General features: G+C 44.2%; 1 protein-coding gene across 5 annotated transcripts in view; it reads left to right on the forward strand.

Moving 5' to 3' along the window:
- Positions 1 to 9,442: 9,442 nt before the first annotated feature.
- The window catches only part of MFSD6 (major facilitator superfamily domain containing 6), a 96,835-nt gene continuing 78,669 nt past the window's right edge, over positions 9,443 to 27,608 (forward strand). For 4 of the 5 annotated variants that reach the window (XM_033168748.1, XM_033168733.1, XM_033168756.1 and 1 more), the window contains exons 1-2: positions 9,443 to 9,505; positions 22,001 to 23,574. In XM_033168748.1, the coding sequence (XP_033024639.1) occupies positions 22,058 to 23,574 (1,517 nt within the window). In that variant the 5' untranslated portion in view covers positions 9,443 to 9,505; positions 22,001 to 22,057. Of the gene's footprint in view, positions 9,506 to 15,133; positions 15,236 to 22,000; positions 23,575 to 27,608 lie in introns of those variants that run through there. The other variant, XM_033168741.1, reaches the window with a different exon arrangement.

Genomic DNA, 27,608 nt, shown 5'->3' on the forward strand with positions numbered 1-27,608 from the left:
AAGATGTGGGGGAAAGTATATGGAACGCTCAGCAATGTGCATGCTCAGCAAACAGAACTAGTTGTGTGGGGCGGATTCACTGAACTATGGCCGCACCCCATCACAATCTGCCGACTGGTGTGAACAGAGAAACAACAGAATGAGGCCAAAGGAAGTAAAATCTACCAGTGGTGTGGAAAATTTCACCTCAAATCCTCAAACAACAACAACATTATGAGGAAGGGGACTCTGTACGAGATGGGTGGGGACCCTCCTCCCTCTCTTAGACAGGAGGACAAAGCCAAAATTGAGAGTTGGTTGTAATGTGACCTAGAGGAAAAGCAGCAGGCTGAAAGCTGGAGAGGAAGAGCACAATGTTTGATTTCTATCTGAATCCAAGGCTGCAGCTATGGGAGAAACAAGACCCTTTTGAGATGTTAATGCTGTGAATCCCTCCCCCATAGGCTTAGGTTGTGTATATGTGTAAATAAACCATATATCATAAAGACACCACAGTCTCTGCTGTGCCTCATTTCCAAAAGGAAACACAAACCCTGGGTAAGCGTTCAGGACCCCTGGAATCTCACAGCGCTCAGAGATTGGGGTGGTTTGCAATATACAGTGGTACCTCGGAAGTCGAACAGAATCCGTTGCAACCAATCAGAAGCTACGGAAGCTGCATCAGACATTCAGGTTCCAAAGAAGGTTCGCAAACCGGAAGACTCACTTCCACGTTTGCGGCGTTCAGGAGCCAAAACGTTCAAGTAGCAAGGCATTTGTCAACCAAGGTACGACTGTATAGGCACTGAAATTATGTCAAAGGACATAGTCCTGTTTCTTTCCCACTGAGAGTCAAATGTGTTTTTGTAGGAACAAAGGAATAGCAGCCCACCCTCTAGCTATAATTCAGCAACCTAATTTAAAAAGTTAGGTCAGGGGGGGGGGAAACATGGCTTAACCAAAAATAGCTTGTTTCTGCCTTGTTTACATTTTGTCTGTCTGAAGCGTTTTCATTTCAGTAACTAGCTAGGCAGGTTCTAAAGTTGCATTGTATTATTGAAATAGGATCTTTTCTGATGGTATCTAGGATTAGCACAATTGCTGAAATGGTTAGGGAAACAGGTGCCATAAAATGAAGCCCCAACTTAAAAACAGGGTTGCCAACCTTTTCTCTGCTGAGCTGCTGTGCCTTTTAACAGCTTTCCAGCAATTCACCTGTTTTCATCCTCTATGGGATTAAATGCAATCTTTACATTCCTTTATATTCAGCTTTTTTTCTGAATGTGAAACAAATGGAGGGGGGAATCCAGTTTTCCAAATACTGTGCCAAAATCGTCCTTATTCCACTGCCCCATAAATTTATGTTATTTCTGAATTAATGTTAGTAATAACCCATGTGCCCTTAAAATACCCCTCCTTAATCTAGGTTTCAAAAGAATTTGTTGTTTGAGTCCTGTTAGCTTGCAGAATTCAGTTTGTCACAATGTCTCCTTTACGTTTTCCTTTAACATACAGTATTTGAAAGAGCTGTATTCCTTTGCCTCCAGTCATTTTAATGTTAGCCGCCCTGAGCCCGGTTCTGGCCGGGGAGGGCGGGATATAAATAAAATTTTATTATTGTTGTTGTTGTTGTTATATTATATGCCCTGATAGTTGACAAATTCGTCCCCTTTTCAAAGTTCCACCCATATTACTAAATGTTGCTTACGCCAGGCACTCATCTATATTCCTAGATGCTGGATAAATTCAATGGGAAAATCACTCCTGGTTACAAAATTAAATTAATAAAAAGTGATTATTTATTCTAATAGCACAGGAGCCCTGCCAGGGGAAAAAGGTGGCAGCCAAACTTAACGGTTAAAACATTTAAGTGTTAGATTTTAACCAGTGAAATTTTTCTGTGTGCTCAAAACATGTTTAAAGCACATTCCTGCCCGGATCACGTAAAGGTAAAAAGGACCCCTGGATGGTTAAGTCCAGTCAAAGGCGACTATGGGTTTGTGGCGCTCATCTCACTTTCAGGCCGAGGGAGTCGGCATTTGTCCACAGACATCTTTGCAGGTCATGTGGCCAGCATGACTAAACCGCTTCTGGTGCAACGGAACACCATGACGGAAGCCAGAGTGCACGGAAACGCCGTTTACCTTCCCGCCGCAGTGGTACCTATTTATCTACTTTGCACTGGCGAGCCTTTGAACTGCTAGGTTGGAAGGAGCTGGGACAGAGCAATGGGAGGTTACCCCGTTGCGGGGATTCGAACCGCCGACCTTCTGATCGGCAAGCCCAAGAGGCTCAGTGGTTTAGACCACAGCGCCACCCGCGTTCCGGATCAGGACAGCATGCTCATCAATGTTAGCTCCAGGTTTTGGACAGCCCTTGGGCAAGGTACTCTCCATAGCCCTTTGCCCTTGGGTGAGTCTGCCTCCTCCTCACTGCCCTTGTCACTTGCTGCTGCCTCTCTTCTGCCTCATCATCGCTCCACTGGCTTACTTGCCAGACATAGAGCTAAGGAGCTTGCAGGAAGTGGCCCCTACTGCTGTTCCTTCTCATTGACACTGTTGTCTGGGCCAGAGAGCTAAGGGGCAGGTGAACAAGAGGAGGAGCAGGTCCAGGGTGGTGCGATCCCTGGGAGATACCCAGCCATGCTGGCCTTTGATGCTGCCCATTTTTTTCAAGTGGAAGAGGAAGGTGTCCCCAAGTTTCTTAAGAAACCTTACTGGCTTCAGTGCCTCTTTGTGGTGCAAAATAGACTTTTGCTATCACTATGAAGGCATTTTGAACAACTCCAGTTTAAATAATTGCTGGTTTATATGATGTGGATCAGGCAAATGAAGTGGCAAATGCTTATCCCTCCCACAAACATGTCCATTTTTTTGCCAGTGTTTGTGCCCGCTAGCTACCAAACCAAAATTAACTGAGGCTGCAATCCCACCTCCTCCACTTACCAGGAAGTAAGCCTCATCGTTAAACTCAATGGGAATGACTTATTGAGTATCCATGCGCTGGATTGCACTGTGAGTCACTCATTGATGTCATAATCCTGGGTTCGTGGCAACTCTCAGTTTGCTTCTATAATTATAAACCGGGACATGCATTAAAGATTTAATCAATAAGACCGAATTAATATTTCAAAAGGCATTTTCTCCTTTTGACACCAGAAAGCTTGCGTTCTGAAGCCATATAAACAAGTTTATATCATACAGAATTGTAGAGTTGGAAGGGACCCTGAGGACCATCTGGTCCAAACCCCTGCAATGCAGGAATATTGTGGGTGTGGGTGCATGCGCAGCTTTTTAACCCTTTCCCTGCTGAAATAGCTCCTCTGAAGCTGCTGATTTAGCCCCACCCCCACAATAGCTTTTTGGGGAGTAGCTCTTGGAAGCTGAGCCAGAGAGAACTAAACACTGTGGCACCAAACTACAATTCCATGGATCATTTGGAGGAAGCAAAGACTGGGCTAATCATAGCAGCTTAAGGGGGATTTTGATGTGGAAATCTGCATGAGTGGAAAGGGTTAAACACCCTCTTTCTACACCACAGATTTCCACATCAAGTGGCCGTTTTCAGAAGAAAGAAAATATACCTAGAAAAGGTTGTTGCTGTTAATATAACACTTAAGTCCAGTCGAATTCAACTATGGGGTTGCGGCGCTCATCTCGCTTTCAGGCCGAGGGAGCCGGCGTCTGTCCACAGACAGCTTTCCAGGTCATGTGGCCAGCAATGAACTGCTTCTGGCGCAACGGAACACTGTGACGGAAACCAGAGCGCATGGAAACGCCGTTTACCTTCCTGCCACAGCAGTATCTATTTATCTACTTGCACTGGTGTGCTTTCGAACTGCTAGTTTGGCAGGAGCTGGGATAGAGCAATGGGTGCTAACCCCGTTGCGGGGATTTGAACTGCCGACCTTCTGATCGGCAAGCCCAAGAGGCTCAGTGGTTTAGACCACAGTGCCACCTGCTAATTTAATGCCAATGGCATGAATAATGAACAGGGCTGATTTGAGTTAAATGAAGTAGAGCACAGTCTCCTACGCAGTTCTGCCAACACACACCAGCTCTGACCCCTGGCCACCTTCCCACAGCCTTCCTCCTGAGCCTCTCTCGCATGGGGTAGTTCCATGAGCTGGTAAGAGCAACTAAAGAGAAATGGCAAGGAGGGACTGCAGTGAGAAAAGCCAGGAGTGGAATTCTGCCTGTTTACACACACCATACATTTAAAGCACATTCACACCACAGCCTCCTGCCCCCAAATCATGGGAACTGTAGTTTAAGAATAGTGTGGAATTGTGGGAATATGTTTTTAAAGGTGCTACTGCACCTGTTTGTTTGGATTTACTTTAGGTGTCCTTCCGCTTTTGGAGGGAAGGACAAAGGATCCTGCAGGGAATTTTACTGCATGGATCCCTCTGCATTTGGGCGAAGCGTTTCCCGCCCAAAAGCTAACATGGAAACAAGATTGTGATTGGTTAATGTAACTGTTATGACGATGTTTGAGTATTCAATAAATAGCCTCCGCTCTCTGTAGCGTGTGTGGAGAACACGCGAGACAAGCTAGAGAGAACATCGGTGCGTGGCAAGCCAGGAGAGAAACTGAAACCAAAACCAGCCGTACAGAGCAGTTGAGAGCTTCTTCACCAGACTGCAGTCTCCTTTGCATTTATTTCATTTTATTTAAAACTTTCATTTGGCTGTCTATTTTTTGGCCACTACCTAGTTTGGTTTATCTTCTTCTCCGGAGACCTCCGGAATCTTCGGAACTTCCAGAAGCCTGCAGAAAACCTTCAGAGGCATTCAACGACCTTCAGAACTCACAACAGAAACCTTCAGATCACAACCAGCGGACCTTTTCACGGCGCAGTGGGAGCGGGAACTCCAGAATTACTGGTCGTCCCATCTGCTGGCTGTCCCCACATGGAATTCTTTGGCTCTGTATAGCTCTGTAAACTACAGTTCCCATGATTCTTTGGGGGGGAAGCAATGTGCTTTAATTGTGTGGCGTCTATGCAGCTAAATAACCTTTCTGTATGATAAGAGTACAGTATTTCTACAATGGGCAAAATGATACCCTTTATGCGGGGTTTAATCATCTGAGTTTGGTACAACCCAGTTCTTCATTTAAAAAACAACAACAACTGACCTTCATATTTCATTAACATTTGAAGCATTTGAAGATTTAACATGACCTTGACTACTACAATTTTTTTCAGCCACCCTTGCTTCAGAGGCATCTCCTCACATTTACAAAGGATAGATATATTTCAGGTTCCGGTGGAGGAATTAACAATTGTATTGTCCGCCTCACGGGACATTTGGGCTTCTGTGCGAGAGCCACCATTGGCAGCTGACGCTCTGTGAGTAGGGCCTACAATCCACAGTTGTGCAGCACAGCTTTCATTTGACGTACCACCCAGTATTACAAAGGGACTTCCTATCCAGGAAAACAAAGCTTATTTTCTGCTTCTCACAGCACCACCCAACATCCTAGGCAAGGAACCAGCAACAGCCACCCTTCCTTGGCAACTAGGCCACTCCCAATGTTTATTTAGTAAGGGTGGATGTCTCTCCCTTGCTACACAAATAGAGCGAACTCTGCCCTTCCTCAGAGACAAATTCCAGAAGAGCAGCAAAGAGAGAGAGAGAGAGAGTCTAGTGGTATCTTTAAGGACCAAATGGTACCCCTCTGTATATCGTGCTATGACGTTTTGCAACTACTTCCACCAATGGACTGAGAAGATGGTGTCTGAGTGCCCATGAGATGAGATTACAGTGGTAGAAAAAGCAAGTTATGTGGTGTTTTATCTTCCGGTGTAAATGTGTACAGTACACATGACTACCCCACAGACATGGGTGGCGGCGCTGTGGTCTAAACCCCCGAGTCTCTTGGGCTTGCCGATCGGAAGGTTGGCGGTTCGAATCTGCGCAATGGGGTGAGCTCCCATGGCTCTGTCCCAGCTTCTGCCAACCTAGCAGTTCGAAAGCGCACCCGTGCAAGTAGATAAACAGATAAACATTGCATTAAGCAATTGTTATCTCACACGTTCCAGTGCAATTTTCTGTCACTTTCCTTATTGCAAAAGTCTGGGGTAAGTTGGGTGGGGGTTGTTGTTGTTGTTGTTGTGCAAGAGCTCCAAATCAGTTTCAATTGCGCAACCTGAATTTGCCAGTGTGCAACTGAATCCCACCCAAAAATAGCAATAGCCTTGAAGCACTGTAAAAAGGAAACTAATGTATTATTTTTGTAGCATCGCTTTAAAAACATGTTATCCACACAAGGACTTGTGAGAGGCAAAATGATAAATCGAATAAGAATGTTTTATATGCTACCATCTTAAAATGCAGGTGGGTCTATCTTTTTATCAATTCAGATCAAAGCTGGATTCGGGGGAAATGCAGAAAAATGTAGTATTTCCTCCTAAGAAACAACAGGATAGATATGGATTGTGGTCAACACTGTGCATATACTTCTTCCCAAACCAGTAGTGGGAATATACTAGTAAATGGGAGTGTGTTCATTGAAGTGAGAAAAAATGAGATTGAAAAAAACACTTATTAGTATAGAACGAGGAGCAAGGAAAAATTCAGGGAAAGGAGCAACTCTATGGTTATTTATAACAAATTGGGGGGGAAATGTTTTAAAGCACCTTAAAAAAAAAAAAGCCAGAGTCCTTTTTGTTGGGGATAATTCAGATGGAAATTCCAAGGTGTCAAAAAAGGTTATTTATGTATGCCACTACGGCGGCCCGTGTTTTGTTGTTTTGTTAGCTCAAAAATGGAAAACGAGCGAGGTCCCGACCAAAGAAACGTGGCAACTTAAACTGATGGAATGGGTAAAAGGTAAAGGTAAAGGACCCCTGGAAGGTTAAGTCCAGTCAAAGGCGACTATGGGGTGCGGTCCTCATCTTGCTTTCAGGCCGAGGGAGTTGGCGTTTGTCCACAGACAGCTTTCTGGGTAATGTGGCCAGCACCGCTTCTGTCGCAATGGAACACCGTGACGGAAACCAGAGCGCACGAAACGCCATTTACCTTCCCGCCAGAGCGGTACCTATTTTTCTACTTTCACTGGCATGCTTTCGAACTGCTAGGTCGGCAGGAGCTGGGACAGAGCAACAGGAGCTCACCGCGTTGCGGGGATTCGAACCGCCGAGGCTCAGTGGTTTAGATCACAGCAGCTTGTGGATCTAATTTATAGAATAAGAGAACAAGAAGAACATATGTTTACAGAAGATTGGAAAATGTTTATTGAATATATGGGGGGGGGGTTGTGTACACTCAAAAACGTTGGCAGCATTAAGATAGATTCAACAGTGTAAATAAGTTTTGATGGAAATAATAATGGAATACTGAAGGGTTTAGTTCATGTAAAATATGCAGGGATTTATGCCATGCAAAATGAACCATGGAAAGAGAAGAAGAGAAGAAGGTTGTTTAAATGAATTTTCTAAATTGTAAAACAGAAAATTTAATAAAAAATATTTTAAGAAAACAAAAACCCCATGGTTATGAGCATCAGTTCCCCTAAAATGGCTCAAAAGTGGAGGAAATTAATAATAATAATAATAGTAATAACAACAACAACAATAGAATAAAAACATTCCTCCATGCCACCTGCTTTCATAATTCCAGACACAGGGAAATGGGCAGGCTGCAGTCTAGATGAGAGCCAGCAATCTGAAGCTGAATACAATCAAGAACTGAGGTATACTAGGCGGGTTCTTCTGTCCACGCACGTGGTGTTCATTCTATGCTACATAGGGCTACATGTCCCTTGAAGGAATAGATCTGCAGCTTTTGGAGCAGGTGTGACTTGATTCATTTTTTTTGTTACCAGAAGCCTTGAATGCAAACATTCAGTAAACAGAAGCTGGAAGCTACTGGTATGTACCTGGGTTTTTTCCTCACTTAATGATACCACTCAGGCACCTTGTGCTTCTAATTATCAGCCAACTGTCATTACCTCTCCAGCGTGATCACACACACCATGTGCAGCTTGGAAGCTTCAGGGGAAAGTCTGTCTTGGCTCCGATGGGTTATCTCATCCTGCCAACTTCTAGCCATGCAAGGTGGGATGGTAAACAATGGGCCCCCTCTTCCCTCCACTGCCTTCCTGATAAGGATTCCCCCCCCCCTGCCTGTAATTAGGTCAGAAAAAAACCTAGATAAGTAGCTCCAAATTAGACTACTGTAGTGCCTTTGCAAACAGTTCAGAAACTTCATTAACTACAGAACACAACTGTTAGATTAACTGAGGGGCTCTGTGTTTTAAACATGTTACCTCTGTACTATGCCAACAGCTCCCAGTCCTTTTCTCGGTCTAATGTGAAGTACTTAAAAAGAAAAAAAGAAACATTTAAATTAACATGAGTTGAGATTCTTGCATTGCAGGGGGTTGGACTAGATGACCCCTGGGAACCCTTCCAACTCTACAATTCTCTGATTCTACTCATGGTTTAGATCAGGTTGGGATACTCAAAGAACTATCTGTTTCCACACATTAAGACCTTCCATGGGAAGGGACTAATGTATCTGAGCTATGTTGCCAGTGGAGTTCCTCCTTAGTGGTGCCCCCCCCCCCCGTTATTGAATGCTTTCCACAGAAAAACTCACTTTATTGCCTTTTTGAGGCCTTGCAGCTTTTGTAATTCCACAGACCTCTAAGTTTATATCCTTTTGTTAAAAAAAAAACTGTTGTAAAACAGTTTTAAAAAAACTGTTTCTGTTTCATTTACAGCTCACCATGCTTAGTGCATTATGTACTTTTTGAACTTTCAATAAAGATGTTTAAAAAATATTTTTTTTAAAAAAGTTCAGTATTCCACAATACCTTTAGAAAGAAAGCATACTTTTTTTACATATCTGAAGGGATGCAAACACCCATCAGCTACCGCTTTCTCTCTCGTGGGTTACTTGCCAAGTCGGACTATGTTGTCAATAATGACAACAAGCAAAGCTTTATTAACCAGTGTGGAGATGTGATACCTTTAAAGAAGGCCTTGTGCATGAAATTGGACGAATGAGAAATATTACAAACACCCGGAAAAGGCAAAGAAGAAGAAGGAGTCGCTAGAGGAAGGTAAGGGACAGCGGCAGGAGGAAGAAAAGCTGCGCAAGGAAGAGGCGCGGCGCGGAGAAGGCGGAGCGCTGCTGGGCTGCACCTGGCGCGCCTGGGTCCTGCCTTTTCCTCCCCGGCGGGTCCCCCGAGAGACTGGCGGACGAGGCGGTGCTCCGGCGGCCGGCGAAGCGTCCTCCTCCTCCTCCAGCATCAGCGTGCAGCAGCCCGGGGAGGCGGGCCCTACAGGGCGCCGGTGTGCTGGGGCGCGACCGGGGTCAGCCAGCCAGCCAGACGCGCCGGGGCGAGCAGGAGATGGTGCGCCAACGCTCGCCATCCGCCGCCGTCCAGCAACAGCAGCACTCGAGGCGCGGACGCCAAGGCTGCCAGGGCCGCCGCCGCCGCCGCCCCAACCCCCAGCTGCAGTCGCGGCCGGCGCCTCCCTGCGCGAGCCTAGCGCCCCCCTCGCGGAGCCGAGGTGAGTCTGTGCCTCCGCGCGCCCCTCTCCGCCTCCTCCTCTCCGGGGAAGGCGAAGGCGAGCGCGGAGAGGCGCGCGCTGCCCTCGCGTCTTGCGGAGAAGGAACAAAAGGCTGAGGGAAGGGCTGGGGGGTGGGGTGGAGCTGATGCCAGGGCTCGTTGCTTCTTTTTTATTATTATTATTATTATTATTATTATTATTACGCAGAAGCGTGGCGTCGAGGAGCCCGAATCTCTCTCTCTCTCCGTGTGAAAGAGAAATACTAATTTGGGGAGGCCATACCTTCCCATAAGGGACCCCTGACAAACTCTAGGGTGAGCTCCTTCTGTGGATTTGGAACATACCGGTAGGTGCCATCCCACGCCGAAGATTGTGGATGCCTGCAACTTGGCCCATTGACTTCTTTTGGGGTGCGGGTGCCAAGTCTCCACAAATATATTTTTGCGGGTGCCAAGGCCCCCACGGCCCCCTGGAGTTGGCTCCTGTGGTTTGTTGTTGTTGTTGTTGTTGTTGGAATGGTAGAGGCATGGCGTGGAGGAACCCGAATGTGTGTGTGTGTCTCTCTCTCTCCTTGTGAAAGAGAAATAGTAATCTGGGGAGGCCATACCTTCCAATAAAGGACCCCTGGCAAATTCTAGCATGGGCTCTGCGTTGTTTTGTTTTGTTATTTTGACAAAGTAATAATCATAAATAAATAAGAATAAAAATGTGCACCCCCACCCCGAGAGACTATTAATTATTTATTACATTTGCACACCGCCCTTCATCCAAAGATCAGAGGGCGGCTCGCAACAGAAAAATACAACTATCCAGCCTCCCAAAATTTCAACACCTCTTGCGATCGTTTGACCCCTTTCCGTTTTAACAGTACAGAATTCTACAAACACCTTCCATATCTCCTCAAAATCTTTTCACCTGCATATTCAGAGTGGGCTCCTTCTGTGGGTTTGGAACATAGGTGCCTGCAACTTTGCCAGTTGACTTTTTGGGGTGGGGTGGGGTTCCCAGTCCCCACAAATATATTATTGTGGTGAGGCACCCACGGCCCCCTGGAGTTGGCTCCTGTGGTTTGAAAGGAAGATGGGTGCATAGGAGCCAACCCCTAAAGCCTGGAGGTTCCCCCCCTAAAATATTTGAGGGGGCCAGCCTCCCCAAAGTTAATGGGCATTCCCGTTCAAATAGGTTGTGTGCGCCATGTCATGTGATTGATTATGTGGGGTAGGGCTTACCCCCAATACTTTATTAAAGTTGGCACCCCTGGATGAGTGTGGGTGTGCGATAGGTGTTTGTGACATTATTAGGTTCCTTAGAAAATAATTCAACGTCGTGTTGGAAGCCTCAGTTTATCTCCTGGGAAGGCATCAAAGGGAGGGCAGAGCAGCTGAACTCGCACGCACAGACGTACACAGGAGTTAATAAGCTCGTTTCAATGGATCAAGCCTGCCCACTGTCTCCTTGGAAGGAAACCTCATCCGAGTTCTGTGGGACCTGCCTCCAGGTCAAGTGTGTACAGTCCTGGCGTTACGCTCTACAATTTGTGTTCTCATTTTGTATTTTTCTGTTGTGAGCCGCCCTGTGATCTTTGGATGAAGGGCGGTATGCAAATGTAATTAATAATAATAATAATAACGATGCAAGCTCTATGTGCCTGAATTCTGGCTTGTTGCTCCTACTGCTGTCATCCTTGGCCCTCTACTTCTGTTTTAAGTACTTTAAGTTTTAAGTGCAGAGGGAGAATTGAAAAAACAAAAATTAAATGAGTACCAAAATTAAATTATTGTAACAAGACAAGGATCAGACGTGCATCGTTTCCCACTGCTCCACCTGGTCCCCTGGATATTTAAGGGACAGCGGGGCTGTTAATAAACCTGACTCCTGTTTGTTTTTGTGATATGCCAGGGAGCCGGCGTTCACCGGCCGGGGACTTCCGCAAATGTAATTGCCAGTGGAAAGAGAAAACGTTGCAAAAGCAACTGGGCGGTTGTTAACATGGGAAGAGAGGGCTAGTTAGAGAGGCAGCCAATCGTGCGCTTGCATTTGCTAAAAGGAAACATCTCTGTCATCCTTGCTGTTACCGGTGGTGTCATTTGCGAAAGTGGTGTTTTTGCTTGTAAAAGCAGCTGAAATATGGCAGGGCTTTTGTGCACAAAGGTAAAACACGTTCCTGGGGCTTTGCCTGCATTCTCCCTATCGCACCCACCCACCCAGGTTTTATTTTAGCTGCATAATAGCCACTGTAGCATTTTTTTTTATTGCCACAACGTTCAAATAGGGTTCAAATAGGTCGGCCCTAATGAGTTTTATTTTTAACAAGTTGAATGGCTTCCTCCCTGCCCCTCAGCAGGAATCAGAAGTCAATAGGTTAGAGTCATTTGTGAGCGTTTTAAAAACAAGGAGGCTGAAAGGAGGATGTATCTCTTTTAATTAACTTATTAAAAAAAATGATTAGGAAGACTGACCAAACTGGCCGTGTTAGTTCACGTTTGTGAGTATTGTGGTTCCAACTTCATTGAATTAGCATTTCAGTCCGGATGTTTGCCGAATGGTGTTTTTTCTTGAAGGAGAGAGGCTGGAGACTGAGAATCTCTTTGTCAATACTATACCTGTTGGATTGCAGTTATGGGATGGGGGCCCAAGCAAGCGCCGGGGACAGACAACACTAGGAAATTGGAATCCTAGCTATATCTAGAGAGCCACAAGTCCCCCACCTGTAGCCTAAAGTTTTGAAGAGGAATGATGGACAGTTTTTCCACCAAATATTATTCTCAAAGTAGCTACTGCCCATCCTAGATTGCTGAAGGCTAAGGCCACATCTGCACCCAGTGTTCGAAACTCCCATTGTTCTAGTTGCATTTTGCAACAGGGTATTTCATTAGTGGGAGCAGTTTCTGAGCTCTGGGCGCAGTGCTGTGCCTAAGATTTCAGATTAAAACTTCAGAGTGGAAGGAAAAGAGAGCCAGTTTGGTGTAGTGGTTAAGAGCGGCAGACTCGTAATCTGGGGAACCGGGTTCGTGTCTGCACTCCTCCACATGCAGCTGCTGGGTGACCTTGGGCTAGTCACACTTCTCTGAAGTCTCTCAGCCCCACTCACCTCACAGAGTGTTTGTTGTGGGGGAGGAAGGGAAAGGAGAATGTGAGCCGCTTTGAGACTCCTTCGGGTAGTAAAAAGCGGGATATCAAATCCAAACTCTTCTTCTTCTTCTTCTTTTTCTGCCTCCCCACTTGTAGCTACTCTCTGTCGACTGGAGAAGAGACCCTCTAAAGCAGTGTTTTTCAACCTTTTTTGGGCAAAGGCACACTTGTTTCATGAAAAAAATCACGAGGCACACCACCATTAGAAAATGTTAAAAAAAAATAACTCTGTGCCTATATTGACTATATATAAAGTAATTCTCTTGAATTTTTCAATTTTTCCCACGGCACACCAGGCAACATCTCGCGGCACACTAGTGTGCCGCGGAACAGTGGTTGAAAAACACTGATCTAAAGAATATTGAAGGGGGTGGTGGGGGGCAGGGAAAGGACTAGACCATTTGAAAAATGAACATATTAGTTTGGCTGCAGTGCATTCATTTTCAGCTTTGTATTTTTGTTATTTAGAAAAGAGTGCCTAGGCATTCCGCTGTTGCACCCATAGCTAAGCTAGGGTTAAGGTGCCATTTAGCTCAGGGGTAGGCAACCTAAGGCCCGTGAGCCAGATGCGGCCCAATTGCCTTCTCAATCCATCCAGTCCACGGACAGTCCATGAATCGGTGTGTTTTTACATGAGTAGAATGTGTCCTTTTATTTAAAATGAATCTCTGGGTTATTTGTGGGGCCTGCCTGGTGTTTTTACATGAGTAGAATGTGTGCTTTTATTTAAAAGGCATCTCTGGGTTATTTGTGGGGCATCGGAATTTGTTCTTTTTTTTTTCTTTCCAAAATATAGTCCGGCCCCCCACAAGGTCTGAGGGATGGTGGACTGGCCCACGGCTGAAAAAGTTTGCTGACCCCTGATTTAGCTCCTAGCTTTCATATCTCAGTTTCTAACGCTGTCTGAACCATTCAGTTAAAGTGCTCTGATGCAGTCCTGGCCTTCCCCCAAAAGAATTCTGGGATGTGTAGTTTTTTAGGAGTGCCGTGAGTTGTTAGGAGAGTGCTGTTCCCTTCACAGCACTGCAGTTTCCAGAGTGGTTAACACCCGGCCCCTCTTCACAGGGAATTCAGGGAAATGTAGCTCTGTGAGGGAAACAGGGTGTTTCCTAACAGCCCAGGATGTGGTGGTGGGACAACAATATGTGATAAGAGGAAGAAGAATGGGAGGAGGTGTTGGAAGCTGAAGAGGTAACAGGGCTTAGTGAGTTCGGAGAGTCTGTGGCAGAGAGAAGTCCAGAATCAGAGGCAGAAGCTGAAGAGGGAGGAGAGAGGCCAAGAAGCAGAGATGACCCAGGCTGGTGAAGAGTCTCAGGTGTCTCCCTTCCCCCTGATCTCCCAGAACCAGAAAAGGCATGAAAAGGGTGGAGGAGAGGTTGGCTTCATGCTGGCACAGTCTCTGATTGCTTGGGGAAAAAGCCCTGGAGAGGAGGGAATTTAGACGGGGACTTTCAGTCTCAGCAATTGCTTCATGGGGGCAAGACCTACCGGGGATGAACTGCTGTGCTCATTAGGCATGACACTCCGCCCAGTCTGTGAAGATCATGTTCTTGCTAATAAGAAGTTAACTCCAACTTGATCGGTGTGATTTGCTGCCGACTGGCTTCTGACATTGGTTGGTCACTGTTGGAAACCGAATGCTGGTATAAATGGAACCTTTCAACGGTTTAAATGGATGCTTTTATTTCTGATCTACCTCTTTCGCACCCCTTCATAATATGAGCCTTTCGCTGGGATTATGCTATATGTTGTTGTTTAGGGTGGAAAATTTCCCTCAAGCTTTCTCCTCAACCCTTGGCAGTTTTGCATGCATAATTGTTCCATCCAGTCATGCTAGAGGCAGCGCCATTGGCTGTGTTGTAACGTCTAGGTATTTCCTAATGGGGAGGGAAGAGCTTTTCTTATCTTGATTTAGCTGGAAGCATTTCCTTAGGATGAAAACTGGTGGTTAAGAAAATAACCTAGTACCACCTGCGAGTTTTCAGAAGTTTCTCACTTTAATTTCACACCAATGCTGTAAAATGCCATGCGAAGCCTAGGTGGGCTGTGAAAACAATCTAGCAGCAATATTGTAAAATAAATATATCCAACCCGGTGTGACATATGCCGCATATGTCACCAGGGATAGTTCCTATATTCCAGTTCCTGCGTCTGGTTATAATATTATTTTGTGCCTCTTATAAACCCTTGTTTTCCCCCCCTTTTGAATAAAACAGAACCTTTTTAAAGAGAGAGATGCTTTTCCGAAATCTGGTTAGTAAAGCTGCAACATTTATTCAGGCTGCAATCCTATACCCAATTACCTGAGAGTAGGCATGTTAATTGATGACTGATACTTAATTTTTTTAAAAAGTCATGTGATTGCTGCTGATCATCTCATTTGTGGTTCATGTACTGTAGCTGGAGGTCAGACTTGCCTAAGGGGCTGTTGGCTTCATACCTCTGCCAACAACCTGACAAGTCACCTGTACCCACTGACCAGAGGCAGATGGGGGGATGAGATGGTGGGCTGTGAGGTAATAATAGATGTCACAGTACTGGCCGATGGGCAAATCACTAAATTTCAGACACTGGTGGCTTGAAGAAGTCAAAGCTAAGGTAGGCTTTCATTAACTTGTGGATTTGTATATGTTGCTAGAGAGACCCACACGGTTGCGCTAATGAATAGCAGTGCTTTTATAACGGAGACCGTTCGTAATGGCAGTTCAGATGGGAAATTAATTTTCTGGAAGGCTAAAAGCCGAACGGCCCATAAACCTGTCTTTTAAATTCTCTTTTATTTGTTAGGAATTAAGCCCCAGAGTGGAGGTCGGGTTCTTTAAGAATGATAATTTGTGCTGATGTGATTGTGCTGACTTTCAGCAAGGCTACATACACTACCATTGTAAGCAGCGAGGGTATAATTATTTCCATTGAGAGAGGCTTCAGTCTGAAGCACGTATATTAGGAAGAAAAACCCCACTGAGCTCGGAGGGACTTCCTTTTGAGTCAGTGAGGTTGTGCTTCCAAGTCCCTTGAGGGATCGTCTAAAACTGACCATCCGGGACATGTGAATAATAGGTTCTGCTGTTAAGTGTCGGTGGTGCTCAGTGCCAGATTTACGAATAAGCTAAACAAGCTATAGCTTGGGGCCACACTCTCTTGGGGGCCCTAAAATAATTTAAAGGAAAAAGACCTGGATGTACATTTCCAAAATATAAGATTAAAAAAAACAAATAAAACCTACATACAGCAACAGTGTTTTGTGTTGTGTAGGCTCCTATGATGCAAGTAATGGGCCCTGCCTGCTAGCCTGCTCCCTAAAATATCACTGGTTTGCTCATTTCTGTATATAGGGTGCCTACATTCTGCATAGACTGGTTGCATGGCAACATATGCAAATGGCTTTAGATACCCATTACAGTAATAACCTCCGTGAACGTCCGCCTTGTCTAGCGTCCATTCCGGCGAACGTCCGCGGCAAACCTGGAAGTACCGGAATGGGTTACTTCCGGGTTTGCCGCTCGCGCTTGCGAGGACTCACTAAATCGCACTTCGCGCATGTGCAGAAGCGCAAACCACTCCACACGTGTGCGCAAACACGGCGCTTTGCCCTGCGTCCTTTTCGGCCAGCAGCCAGGGCTCCGGAACGGATCCCGGTCGCAAAACAAGGTACGACTGTAGGTCCATAAATTACCATATAGCATATATTCAACACAAAAAAACAGCGACAATTTGTTGCTGGCAAAGGACAGCTGGACATAGAAAGGGCCCCATTACCTTCAGTAGCTTAGGGCCTCATCAAACCTAAATCCGGCCTTGGTGGTGCTGGTCCCAATTTTTGCTCCTTCCATGTGGATATTTACACCTACTGCAACACGAGCTCCCTTTTATTAAATAAACGTCAGTGCCTGGTTGACATTTAGTAATGCACACTGGTTTCATTTGCTCGGCGTAGTTCTTCCTCCACTGCTTACTCTTGCAGAAGAATCTGCAGGTGAGCTTACGGCCAGGTGTGCTGGCTAAACAGCACCATTTCTGCGCCCCCCATAGCTGCTGTTCACCTGGCTTCTTCGGTTTCTGTGATTTCAGCAGCTCTTAAAGGTGCAAGGGACAGTATCTCGTGTTGGGGTGGGGGGTTAGCTCTCTGTTGGAGCTCATCTGCGTGCAACTTGTAAGCCCGAAAGGGACCTGGGAATCAATAAGTTCAAAGGGCAAATCATACTTTGTTGACTGTGGATTCTGTGTTGCCGGGTTCAACTTGCCCTTAAATGTCAGGACGATCGGGGTAGATAAGAGATACTGCTGCTTTAGTATCTTGAGGATGAAGATCGGTGATGGTGGGCATTCTCTCTTCCCCCCCCCCACGGCCCCCCACCCATTGCCTGTGGTGAAAGTGACTGCAAGGTTTGGTTTTACCTAGAATGTAAGAAAAAGCACCTTCTGATGCAGTGCAATAAAATAAATAAATATATATATATATAATCAAAAAATAATAATAAATAAATAAATCCTTCCAGTAGCACCTTAGAGACCAACAAAGTTTGTTCTTGGTATGAGCTTTCGTGCGCATGCACAGCACACAAAAGCTCATACCAAGAACAAACTTAGTTGGTCTCTAAGGTGCTACTGGAAGGATTTTTTTAATTTTTTATTTAGTTTTGACCATGGCAGACCAACACGGCTAACCTACCTGTAACTATATATAATCAGAAACTTCAGTATCACCGTACAGTATTTGCAGTTAATAAGCTTGTTCCAGCACTTAAACTTCACTCATCCTTACAAATCCTGAATTTTAATTAAAAACCCATGCAGTTATGCAAATGCATGTAGTGCAAAGAGAAGTTTGCACAGCCAGTATTAAGACAACTTAGGCAACCTCACTCTGTACCTGACATTCACCTTAGGTTTAGGGAAGTTTTTTGTGTTTGATGTTTTATCGTGTTCTTAATATTCTTTTGGGAGCTGCCCAGAGTGGCTGGGGAAACCCAGCCAGGTGGGCGGGGTATAAATAAGTTGTTGTTGTTGGTATAAATAAGTTGTTGTTGTTGTTAAGCAACTTGTGACATAGGTTTAGCAGCAAGAGCTCACAAATGTATAATGGCTTTAAGGCAGGGGGGGGTCTCTACTCAAGGCTTCTAATGGTTTTTCGATCATCCAATAACAGCAGTATTCCTCTAATTTTTTTAGTCCCTTTACAGAAGCTTCTGAGAAATCATAATTTCCTTCATACGTTTGTGGAGTTGTATTTCAGCACATGTAGAAAACCACACTGTCATCGGTAACCGGGGTAGATGTTAAGAAATAAAAACCGTATGGTTTCCTGGAAGAGTTGAGCAAAACTCTTAGTAGTTTTAGCTTTCTAAGAGAATCTATAGAAGGAATTTTATTTGGTCAATTGACCAGTCAAATATTGTCCGTTGACCAGTTAGTTAACTACTTAATATTTGATTGCAGTCAACTCTTTGCAAATATTCTACAAAGCCAAGAATGCCATGGTGTAGCTTTTTTCAACTTCCTTTAAAATGGTTGCTGTATTTTGCATTATTTCTGTTTTTTAATTTCATTTTTTTAAAAACCAAACATATAATTATAGGTCAGGCTTCTGCAACCTGGCACGCTGATGTTTTTCTGTACTTACAACTCTGATCAGTCCAAACATGACATGGCTGTGCAAAAAATGGGTTTAAAGGGAATTGTAGTCTCTGGAGGGCACCAGGTTGGGAAACTAAAAATTGACCTGGTGTTCCTGTATAAAATAAAAATGTTCGGTAAATAGTTAGCATTTATAGAAATCTTCCTAGCACTGTTGAAAGTAAAAAGAATTCATTATAATATTTATTTTTATTTAATCGAAATATATCATTCTGTAACACATAATATTAACTTATAACACATACGAAATAAGGAGACAAAGTAGGAAACATACAATTGAATTAAAATTAAACATACCCAAACAATACAAATTGGGGTTGTTGCATTTACAGTCCCTGGGGAGAAGGATAATTATTGATATTGGAGGGTAGTAGTATGCCCTTTCTAAAAATAAAAATAAAATATCAGGATATTGTCCTCAGAGTTTTATGATATTCTCAATTGAAGCTGAAGAGTTATTAAGAATTCCAAATAGTACCATATTTCACTGGAGGCATTTAAACATTGTGGTCATAAAATAATTTTTTGCCTAGTTGTTGAAAAGGAATATTATTTTTTTGTTTCTACTCTACTATATCTTAATTTTTGAGTTAATTTGTCATGAGTAGCCATGGGCCAGATTTTACCTTCCTTATTAAGCTCTTCTAAATATGTCTTGCGATAAACAAAAAAATAATAGAATAAATACTTTATCCAATCCGCCTTCATTTTGCCCATTTTGAAGAGATTGCCATCGGTTCTTGTTTGGTTATTAAACAAATTCATACAAACCCCATCTCCAGAAAGCTTGCCAGTTGGATGACATTCCCGCATTATGATGTTATAAAAGCTAATTTGATTGTTTCAAATTACTATTAAGGAGTTGGCAGAAATACCAAGGCCCTTGAAGACTTAAGCACTAATTCTTTTTTTGTTGCAGTTCTAATAAAGTTAATGCTTTCAAAAAAAAAAAAAAACTGACTCGGTATTTGAGCCATATTTGACTGATGTGTTGGCCTAGTCTTTATTGGCCAATCTTGTGAAGAACCGAGGAAGGATCTGGTGCCTAAAGCACATACCTGTAGATCTAATCTAAAAAGAAGCATTATAGACTTCATGGTTTTGCCATGGCCTTTGGATAGTACAGCAAAATCTGTTTGGATTTTGGATTTTGACTTCATAATAATGTGTCATTCATCTCATCATGGTACCAAGTCCTTCATCATAATTGCAACTGATTTTATAACCTGACCATGTTCATAAGGGGCTTTGGGATACTGTGGGTTCTGGCCCTGACAACTTATTCTGAAAAAAATTGATTTTTATGGAGTTTGTGGGAGGCTGTAGCCCTATCTGGGCATTCCTTTCATGGGATTGTGGTTGTGAGGAGGGCAGAGTCAAGCTTTGAAGGAAATAAACAACCATCTGACTTTTAGAAGACATCAGAAGGCAGCCCTGTTTAGAGAGGTTTTTAATGTTTGATGTTTTGTCGTGTTTTTTAAATATTCTGTTGTGAGCAGCCCAGGGTGGCTAGGGAAACCCAGTCAGATGGGCGGGGTATAAATAAATTATTATTATTATTATTATTACTATTACTATTATTATTATTATTTATTGAGTGTGATGTAACAGGAAGTTTGTCGCGAAAGCTGCATGCCTATTGACTCCTGAGGTGAAAAGCCCTCCCAGGTTTCTAGGAACCAGGGTGGATTTGATTTAAACCAAATCGATTTAAATCACTAGTTAGTAAGTCTTGATTTAAATATTTTTTCTTTTTCTTTTTCACAGAAAGACCATTCCTGCTGGTATAATCTTAATATTTACAACCAGATGAAGGTTTCATTTTGGGAATAATAAATTTTCAGTTTTTCATTTTTATATCGGAAATTACTGATTTGGTTATACTGTTAGAAATACATAGATAATTATTGTGAGGTTTATTAAGTTAGCTGTTCATATTTGGACAACTTTTCTGCTGTACTTTATTGGAAGGAGAAAAATAATCATTTCCTAAATAACAATTTAAACAATTTATTTAACTAAAACAAAAACAAAAACATTACAGCACATGTATCCATGTTTGTTAACTGATGTGGTTTAACCTTTTTTAAAAAACTAAAAAACATTGGAGTGAGTTTCAGCACACAGGAAAAACGTAAAACAAATCCTTATTTCCTGATGAATAGCCTTTGGACTATAATGTAACTTAAATATAAAACTATCTTTAGAAACATTTTTCCTCCAAAAGCATTTAATTTTAAAAATCCAATTTAAATTAAAAAAATGATATTTATCCACCCTGCAAGGAACTGTTCCCTCACTTTTTAGCACAATTCATTTCTTCCCTTTATAGGATGAATTCTGTGGCCTGTTCACATTCCCCCCCCCCCCCAAGGTACTGAATACCTGTGGGTTTTGTAGAATCAGAGCCAACGCTGCTAACAGTCACTAAAAAATAAATAAATCAGGCCCCAACCTGAGACTCACTGATATTATTAATAGGCCTTGCTTCTGTGGTATCTTCCAGAACAGCCTTCAGTGTGGCACAAAGGGCTGTAGCCAGAAGAGGTAATGCCACCCCTCCAAAAGAATTAGAGCAAGTTTTCTTTGCAGCCGATCCATGATATTCTTCCTGACTGATACCTGAAAGATCATATCATCCCTTCACTGTACTCTGCAGGGTATGGCTTCCTGTGAATAACAACTTAACAGGAGGTCTATTCTGCAAAATGTAGGAACAGGGCCTTTAGTGTGGTAGCACCTACCCTGTTGAGTATTATTATTATTATTATTATTGTTTGAATTTATATAATAGACAGGTGCCATCTCTGTTGTCTGCTGAAAACCTTTCTCTTTCAACAAGCCTTCTAGGTTGAGATGTTTCCCAGACTGCATCTGTATTGAAATTGTTTAAAAGACATTTTTTATTGTGATTTTAATGTTTTATCCCTTGTTCATTGCTGCGCTGGTGGGCAAACAGAAATTTAATAAGTAATTAATGATACATAAATAAACTTTGGCATTAATTTCTCATAGAGACACTTCAGGTATCTATCTTTAATAATCCTTTGTACTTTCCTTATTGGAGTACTGTCATTCATATAATAAGCATTGGAGATTTCTTGACAAATAACAACAACAACAACAACAACAATTTATTTATTTATTTATATCCCGCCCATCTGGCTGGGTTTCCCCAGCCACTCTGGGTGGCTTCCAACAAAAGATTAAAAATACATTGAAACATTAGTCATTAAAAACGTCCCTAAACAGGGCTGCCTTCAGAAGTCTTCTAAACATCTTATAGTTGTTTATTGCTTTTACATCTGGCTTATTAGTTTTGTATTTACAGATGTTCCAAGGTCTTATGTTACAGTAGGAAGGATCAAGGTTGTTAGTAAAAAATTGAGTTATTCATTGCTGCCATATCTCTGTAAGTAAGGGCTAATAAGTTTGTGTTCAATCCTAAAGTCATGTTTAAGATCCTGAACTGCAACCTTAAATGATAAAATACATATTTTTATTCCATAGGAAATGAGTATATCACAGTGGGGAGCCTGTGGCCCCCTGGAAATTAATGGACCACATTTCCCATCATCCATGACTGTTGGCCATTCTGGCTGGGGCTCATGGGAGTTGTAGTCCAGCAACATCTGGACGTTGCCATGTTCTCCATCCCTGGTCTATATTTTAGCCTATATTTAAGCATGGTGTTTTAACTGTGGTGATTCTTGTGTGTTTCCACAGGCTACTTGAATTAAAGTTTGGAGATCTGGGCACGTAGCTCATGCTTGACAGTAAGCCATGGCAGCCGACGACAAAGTAGCCATTTTAACCGATGACGAAGAGGAGCAAAAAAGAAAGTATGTGCTCGCTGACCCTTTCAACGGGATTTCCAAGGAGCCAGACCCCCAAACCCAAAGCGATACACCTTCGACGGAGACCACCACCACCATTCCGGACGAGGAACTGGATTGGCTCGAAAAGCACTGTGTCAAAGTGAACAACGATCTCCTGATCTCCAAAGTCTTTTATTTTTTCTTTTATGCTGCTTACGGTTCGCTCTACCCGCTGCTTCCTGTGTATTACAAGCAACTGGGCATGACGCCCAGCCAGAGCGGACTGCTGGTGGGCATCAGGTACTTCATTGAGTTCTGCAGCGCTCCGTTCTGGGGCGTGGTGGCGGACCGCTTCAAAAAAGGGAAAGTCGTCCTCCTCTTCTCCCTTCTGTGTTGGGTGCTGTTCAATTTGGGAATCGGGTTCGTCAAACCGGCTACCTTAAGGTGCATACCAAAGTTCCCGCCGCCACTCTCTCCCACCAATGCCAGCCACCTCTCGACGGCAACCACACATAACGTCTCCCTTCCTTCGGCGTTGCCTACCGCCCGGGCTGCATCACCGGAGGGCCGGAGGAAAAGAGACGTTTCTTCTTACAGCTTGGTGGCGGTGAGCTCAGCTCCTCCTCAAACCACATTCCCTCTGACTACGCGGAACGTGTTGAGGGCCGAAGAGAGCGTGGTTACTCACAGTACTCCGAAAGGCATCGTTACTGCCGGATCGTTGGGGAATTTAACCCCTCCGACGGTGCCTCCCGCTGCCACCACCAGGGCTGCCACTCTGGTCTACGACCACCAGGAAGTGGAGGCGATCTTCCTGCTCATCTTGATGGTTGTTATCATAGGGGAGTTTTTCAGCGCTTCGTCGGTCACGATTGTGGACACGGTGACCTTGCAGTACCTTGGCAAGCACCGAGATCGCTACGGGCTCCAGCGCATGTGGGGCTCTCTGGGCTGGGGCCTGGCCATGCTCTCGGTAGGAATCGGCATTGACGCCACCCGCATTGATGTGCTCATCGAAGGGCAAGGCTGCAAAGCCCCGGAGTACAAGAACTACAGGATTGTTTTCATCGTCTTTGGCGTGCTGATGACGCTCTCCTTGATCGTGGCCACCCAGTTCCGGTTCCACTACAACCACTACAAGCAAGAGGAGAACCAAAGCAAAGAAGGGGACATCTCCCAGGCGGACAGGAACTCCTCCCACGACTCCTCCAACGAAACCCCGAGTGACACAAGCCAGTCGCCCTCCTTTAGTTTCTGGGACTTGATAAAACTCCTCTGCAGTATCCAATATGGCTCCGTGCTGTTTGTAGCTTGGTTCATGGGCTTTGGGTACGGATTTGTGTTCACCTTCCTTTACTGGCACTTGGAGGACCTGAACGGCACCACCACCCTCTTCGGGGTCTGCTCCGTCCTGAGTCACGTGTCCGAACTGACCGCGTATTTCTTCAGCCACAAGTTGATCGAGCTAATTGGACACATCAGGTAAGCAAATGGGTTGAATAGCCGTAGTCAAGCATAGATACACAGTCGTACCTTGGAAGTCGAGCGGAATCCGTTCCGGAAGTCCGTTTGACTTCCAAAAGGTTCGGAAACCAAAGCGCAGCTTCCAATTGGCTGCAGGAAGCTCCTGCAGCCAATCGGAGGCCCCGTCATGAGTTTGGGTTCCTGAGAACCTTCGCAAACCAGAACACTCACCTCCGGGTTTGTCGCGTTCGGGAGCCAAAACATTTGACTCTCAAGGCATTCGGGATCCAGGGTACGAATGTAATAGTGCCATCAGGATAAGAACAGAAATTGTGCTCTGGCGGCACAGCAGCAGCGGGAGGTCCCATTAGCTAAAGTGGTGCTTCAGGTTAAGAACAGTTTCAGGTTAAGAACGGACCTCCAGAACGAATTAAGTACTTAACCAGAGGTACCACTGTATGTAAATGTTCAGTATTATTATATCTGATCTATTAGATACGTAAGTATCTGAGGAGCTACTTTATGGATTTTCCTGGTATTTTCTGGATTTTTAATTTTTTAAAAGAAAACCTTTTAACCAGTTGATGGTTTTATTTCTCTCGCATAATGTGGTACCAGCCACTGTTAGGATTACAGATTAATAAATTGCTCTGCATGACAACTGTCAGCCTGAAGCCAATTCTAGAAACTGCATGAGAAAAGTTTTTGGGTCACAGCCGTTATTTAGCATAAAACCAGACACTGTAGAGATGTTTTGAACAGGTTGGGGTAAATGATTTGGGCTTTCAAATGCATTAATGTATAAAAGGTAAAGGACCCTTGAACAGTTAAGTCCAGTCAAAAGCAATAGCGCTCATCTCGCTTTCAGGCCGAGGGAGCCGGCGTTTGTCCACAGACAGCTTTTCCGGGTCATGTGGCCAGTATAACAAAACTGCTTCTTGCGCAACATGACGGAAACCAGAGCGCATGGAAACCTTGCCTTTTACCTTAATGTATAGTCACCACACAAGAAATACATGCATGCAAACCAGCTGTTAAGTAAGGCCGTGAGTGGACCAGCTGGAATTGCCCGAGTTGTATCCCACTGAAACATATTTGGTGTGATTTCGGTGGGCCCCACGCGGAGTGTAATTCACTTGGATACAGCCACCTGTACCTTAACAGTTCCTGCCAACCTAGCAGTTTGAAAGTACGTCAAAGTGCAAGTAGATAAATAGGTACCGCTCCGGCGGGAAGGTAAACGGCGTTTCTGTGCGCTGCTCTGGTTTCGCCAGAAGCGGCTTAGTCATGCTGGCCACATGACCCGGAAACTGTACGCCGGCTCCCTCGGCCAATAAAGCAAGATGAGCACCGCAACCCCAGAGTCGTCCACGACTGGACCTAATGGGCAGGGGTCCCTTTACCTTACCTTAACAGTGAAAACCTGTATGTGAGTACTCAGAAGCGAGCCCTTTTGCAATCGCCCCATTGAGTTTAATAAAGCCTATTCAAAGGAAAGTGGGTATAGGATCATAGCCTCAGGCTTAGATCTTTCTGGCGCAAATGCATTGTTCTCCACAGCATGGATAATAACCGTCAGTGGGGTCAAATAGAGTTGCCAGTGCCTAACCTTGAAAGATGATCTTTCAAAAGCTGCCACAGGGGAAATATTCGGCATCTGTGACTTTGCCCTGGAAAGCACTGTAATGCAGGGTGACATCACATACGGTGTAGCCGCAATATCTCTCTGGCACGCTGCCATAAAAGAAACAAGAGTACCTTTCTATGGAAAGTCCTGGCAAAACTAATGACTGAACTGTCATTTTTTGCAAGTTTTGCTTGAAGAAACACAAGTATGCGTTTAAACAAATGCCACCGTTAAGAAAACCCAGTTTGGGGAGGTTGCTTTAAAAGAACTTTGGTTTCTGATGTAGTATAAATGTTTGGTCCATAAAATTCATCTGCTTTTGTTCAAATTCCCAAATGCTACATAACACTCCTCCTCCCACCCCCGCCCCACATCCCAGGAAATATATTTATGGCCTTTCATCTTTGAATTATTTTATGCATACCATTTTGTTTTGCCAAATGAATGAGGAAGATTTTCTGCCTTAGGCAACAAAATATTTTGGGCCGCAGAGTTAGGTCACTCGCTATTTTATTTTATTTTATTTTATTGGTAGCAACATAATATAAAATAATCTTGCAGTCTGGTTAACTCTAGCAGCTGAGAAAGTGTGTGATTGCCGTATCGAAGGTACTGTATTATGAAAAGTTTGCCCCGCTGCAAGAATTCCATGTTTTCTTCATTTAAATACAGTTTCACTTTAGAGTCATTATAGAGATAGGTGTACTGTGTGTTTTTTATTCACATTATTTATTGAATTTACATACCGCCCTATATCCGAAGGTCTCAGGGCGGTTCACAGGAAAGATGACAACATATATAATCGGAATAAAACAACAACCCAATAGCAGCCCCCTCCCCAGAAAAGAGCCACATTTTAAGAGGGTATTGGGTGTCAAACAGATCAACCAAAGGCCTGGTTAAAAAGGGACGCTTTTTCCTGGCGCCTAAAGGTGTATAATGAAGGCACCAGTCGAACTTCCCTGGGGACAGCATTCCACAGATGGGGAGCCACTGCAGAGAAGGCCCCGTTCTCGTGTTGCCACCCTCCGGACCTCTTGAGGAGGGGGCACACGGAGGAGGGCCTCAGAAGATGATCTCAGGGTCTGGGTGGGTTCATATGGGAAGAGGCGGTCCTTGAGGTGTTGTGCTCCTGAGCCGTTTAAGGCTTTATAGGTTAAAACCAGCACTTTGAATCGGGCCCGGAAACTAATTGGTAACCAGTGCAGTCGGGCCAGGATCGGTCTAATATGCTCAAACCACCTTGCTCCAGTGAGCAACCTTTCAAAGTTTGCTTTTCAAAGCAGATCTTCATTAGGAGGCTACGCTGTTGGCATTTAACCAAGCAAATAGCAAGATTGCACCAATCCACGCCATAGTTGAAATGGATTTCTGTAGTTCAGTGGTGGAGTTATGTGCTAGCATGGAAAAGATTGCAGGTTCAATACCTCCAAGTAGGGCTACGAATATCCCCTTTTCTGAAACCCTTCAGAGTCGCTGTCAGTGATCTAGATGTACCAGTGGTCTTGACTTGATGAAAAACATCTTATTTTCCTACATGGTGAGCTGCATTCTTTTTTCACTTAAGACTATCACATATATCTGCATTGGGCTTCATGTTTCTGCTTTACATGTTCATGATCTGAAAAGGGAAATAGAATTATAGAGCTGGAAGGGACCACAATGGTCATTTGACCTAACCCCCTGCAAAGCAGGAATATTTGCCCAACATTGGCTTTGAACCCATGACTCTGAGATAATCTTGCCCTGGGCATGTCTCATGCCCTGGGCTAATAATAATAATAATAATAATAATAATTTTATTTATTTATTTATACCCCACCCATCTGGGCTGCTCCCAGCAGAATTTTATAATAATGATAAAAAGCGATAAAACATTAAACATTAAAAACTTCCCTAAAAAGGGCTGCCTTCAGATGTCTTCTAAAAGTCAGATAGTTGTTTATTTCCTTGATACCTGATGTGAGGGCATTCCACAGGGCGGGCGCCACTACTGAGAAGGCCCTCTGCCTGGTTCCCTGTAACCTCACTTCTTGCAGTAAGGGGAACCGCCAGAAGGCCCTTGGAGCTGGACCTCCGTGTCCAGGCTGAACGATGGCAGTGGAGATACATCAGAGGCAAAATACAAAATGCTTCCCATCGTCCAGGAAAGAAGCCCTCGGTGCTGGACCTCAGTGTTTGGGCTGATCAATGCGGGTGGAGACGCTCCTCGAGGTATACTGGGCCGAGGCCGTTTAGGGCTTTAAAGGTCAGCACCAACACTTCAAATGGTGCTCGGAAACATCCTAGGAGCCAATGTAGGTCTTTCAGGACTGATGTTATATGGTCTCGGTGGCCGCTCCCAGTCAGCTGTCTAGCTGCCGCATTCTGGATTAGTTATAGTTTCCGGGTCACCTTCAAAGGTAAGCCCCACGTAGAGCACATG

Source organism: Lacerta agilis, chromosome 1 (assembly GCF_009819535.1).
Source record: "Lacerta agilis isolate rLacAgi1 chromosome 1, rLacAgi1.pri, whole genome shotgun sequence".
In the NCBI taxonomy this organism is placed as follows: domain Eukaryota; kingdom Metazoa; phylum Chordata; class Lepidosauria; order Squamata; family Lacertidae; genus Lacerta; species Lacerta agilis.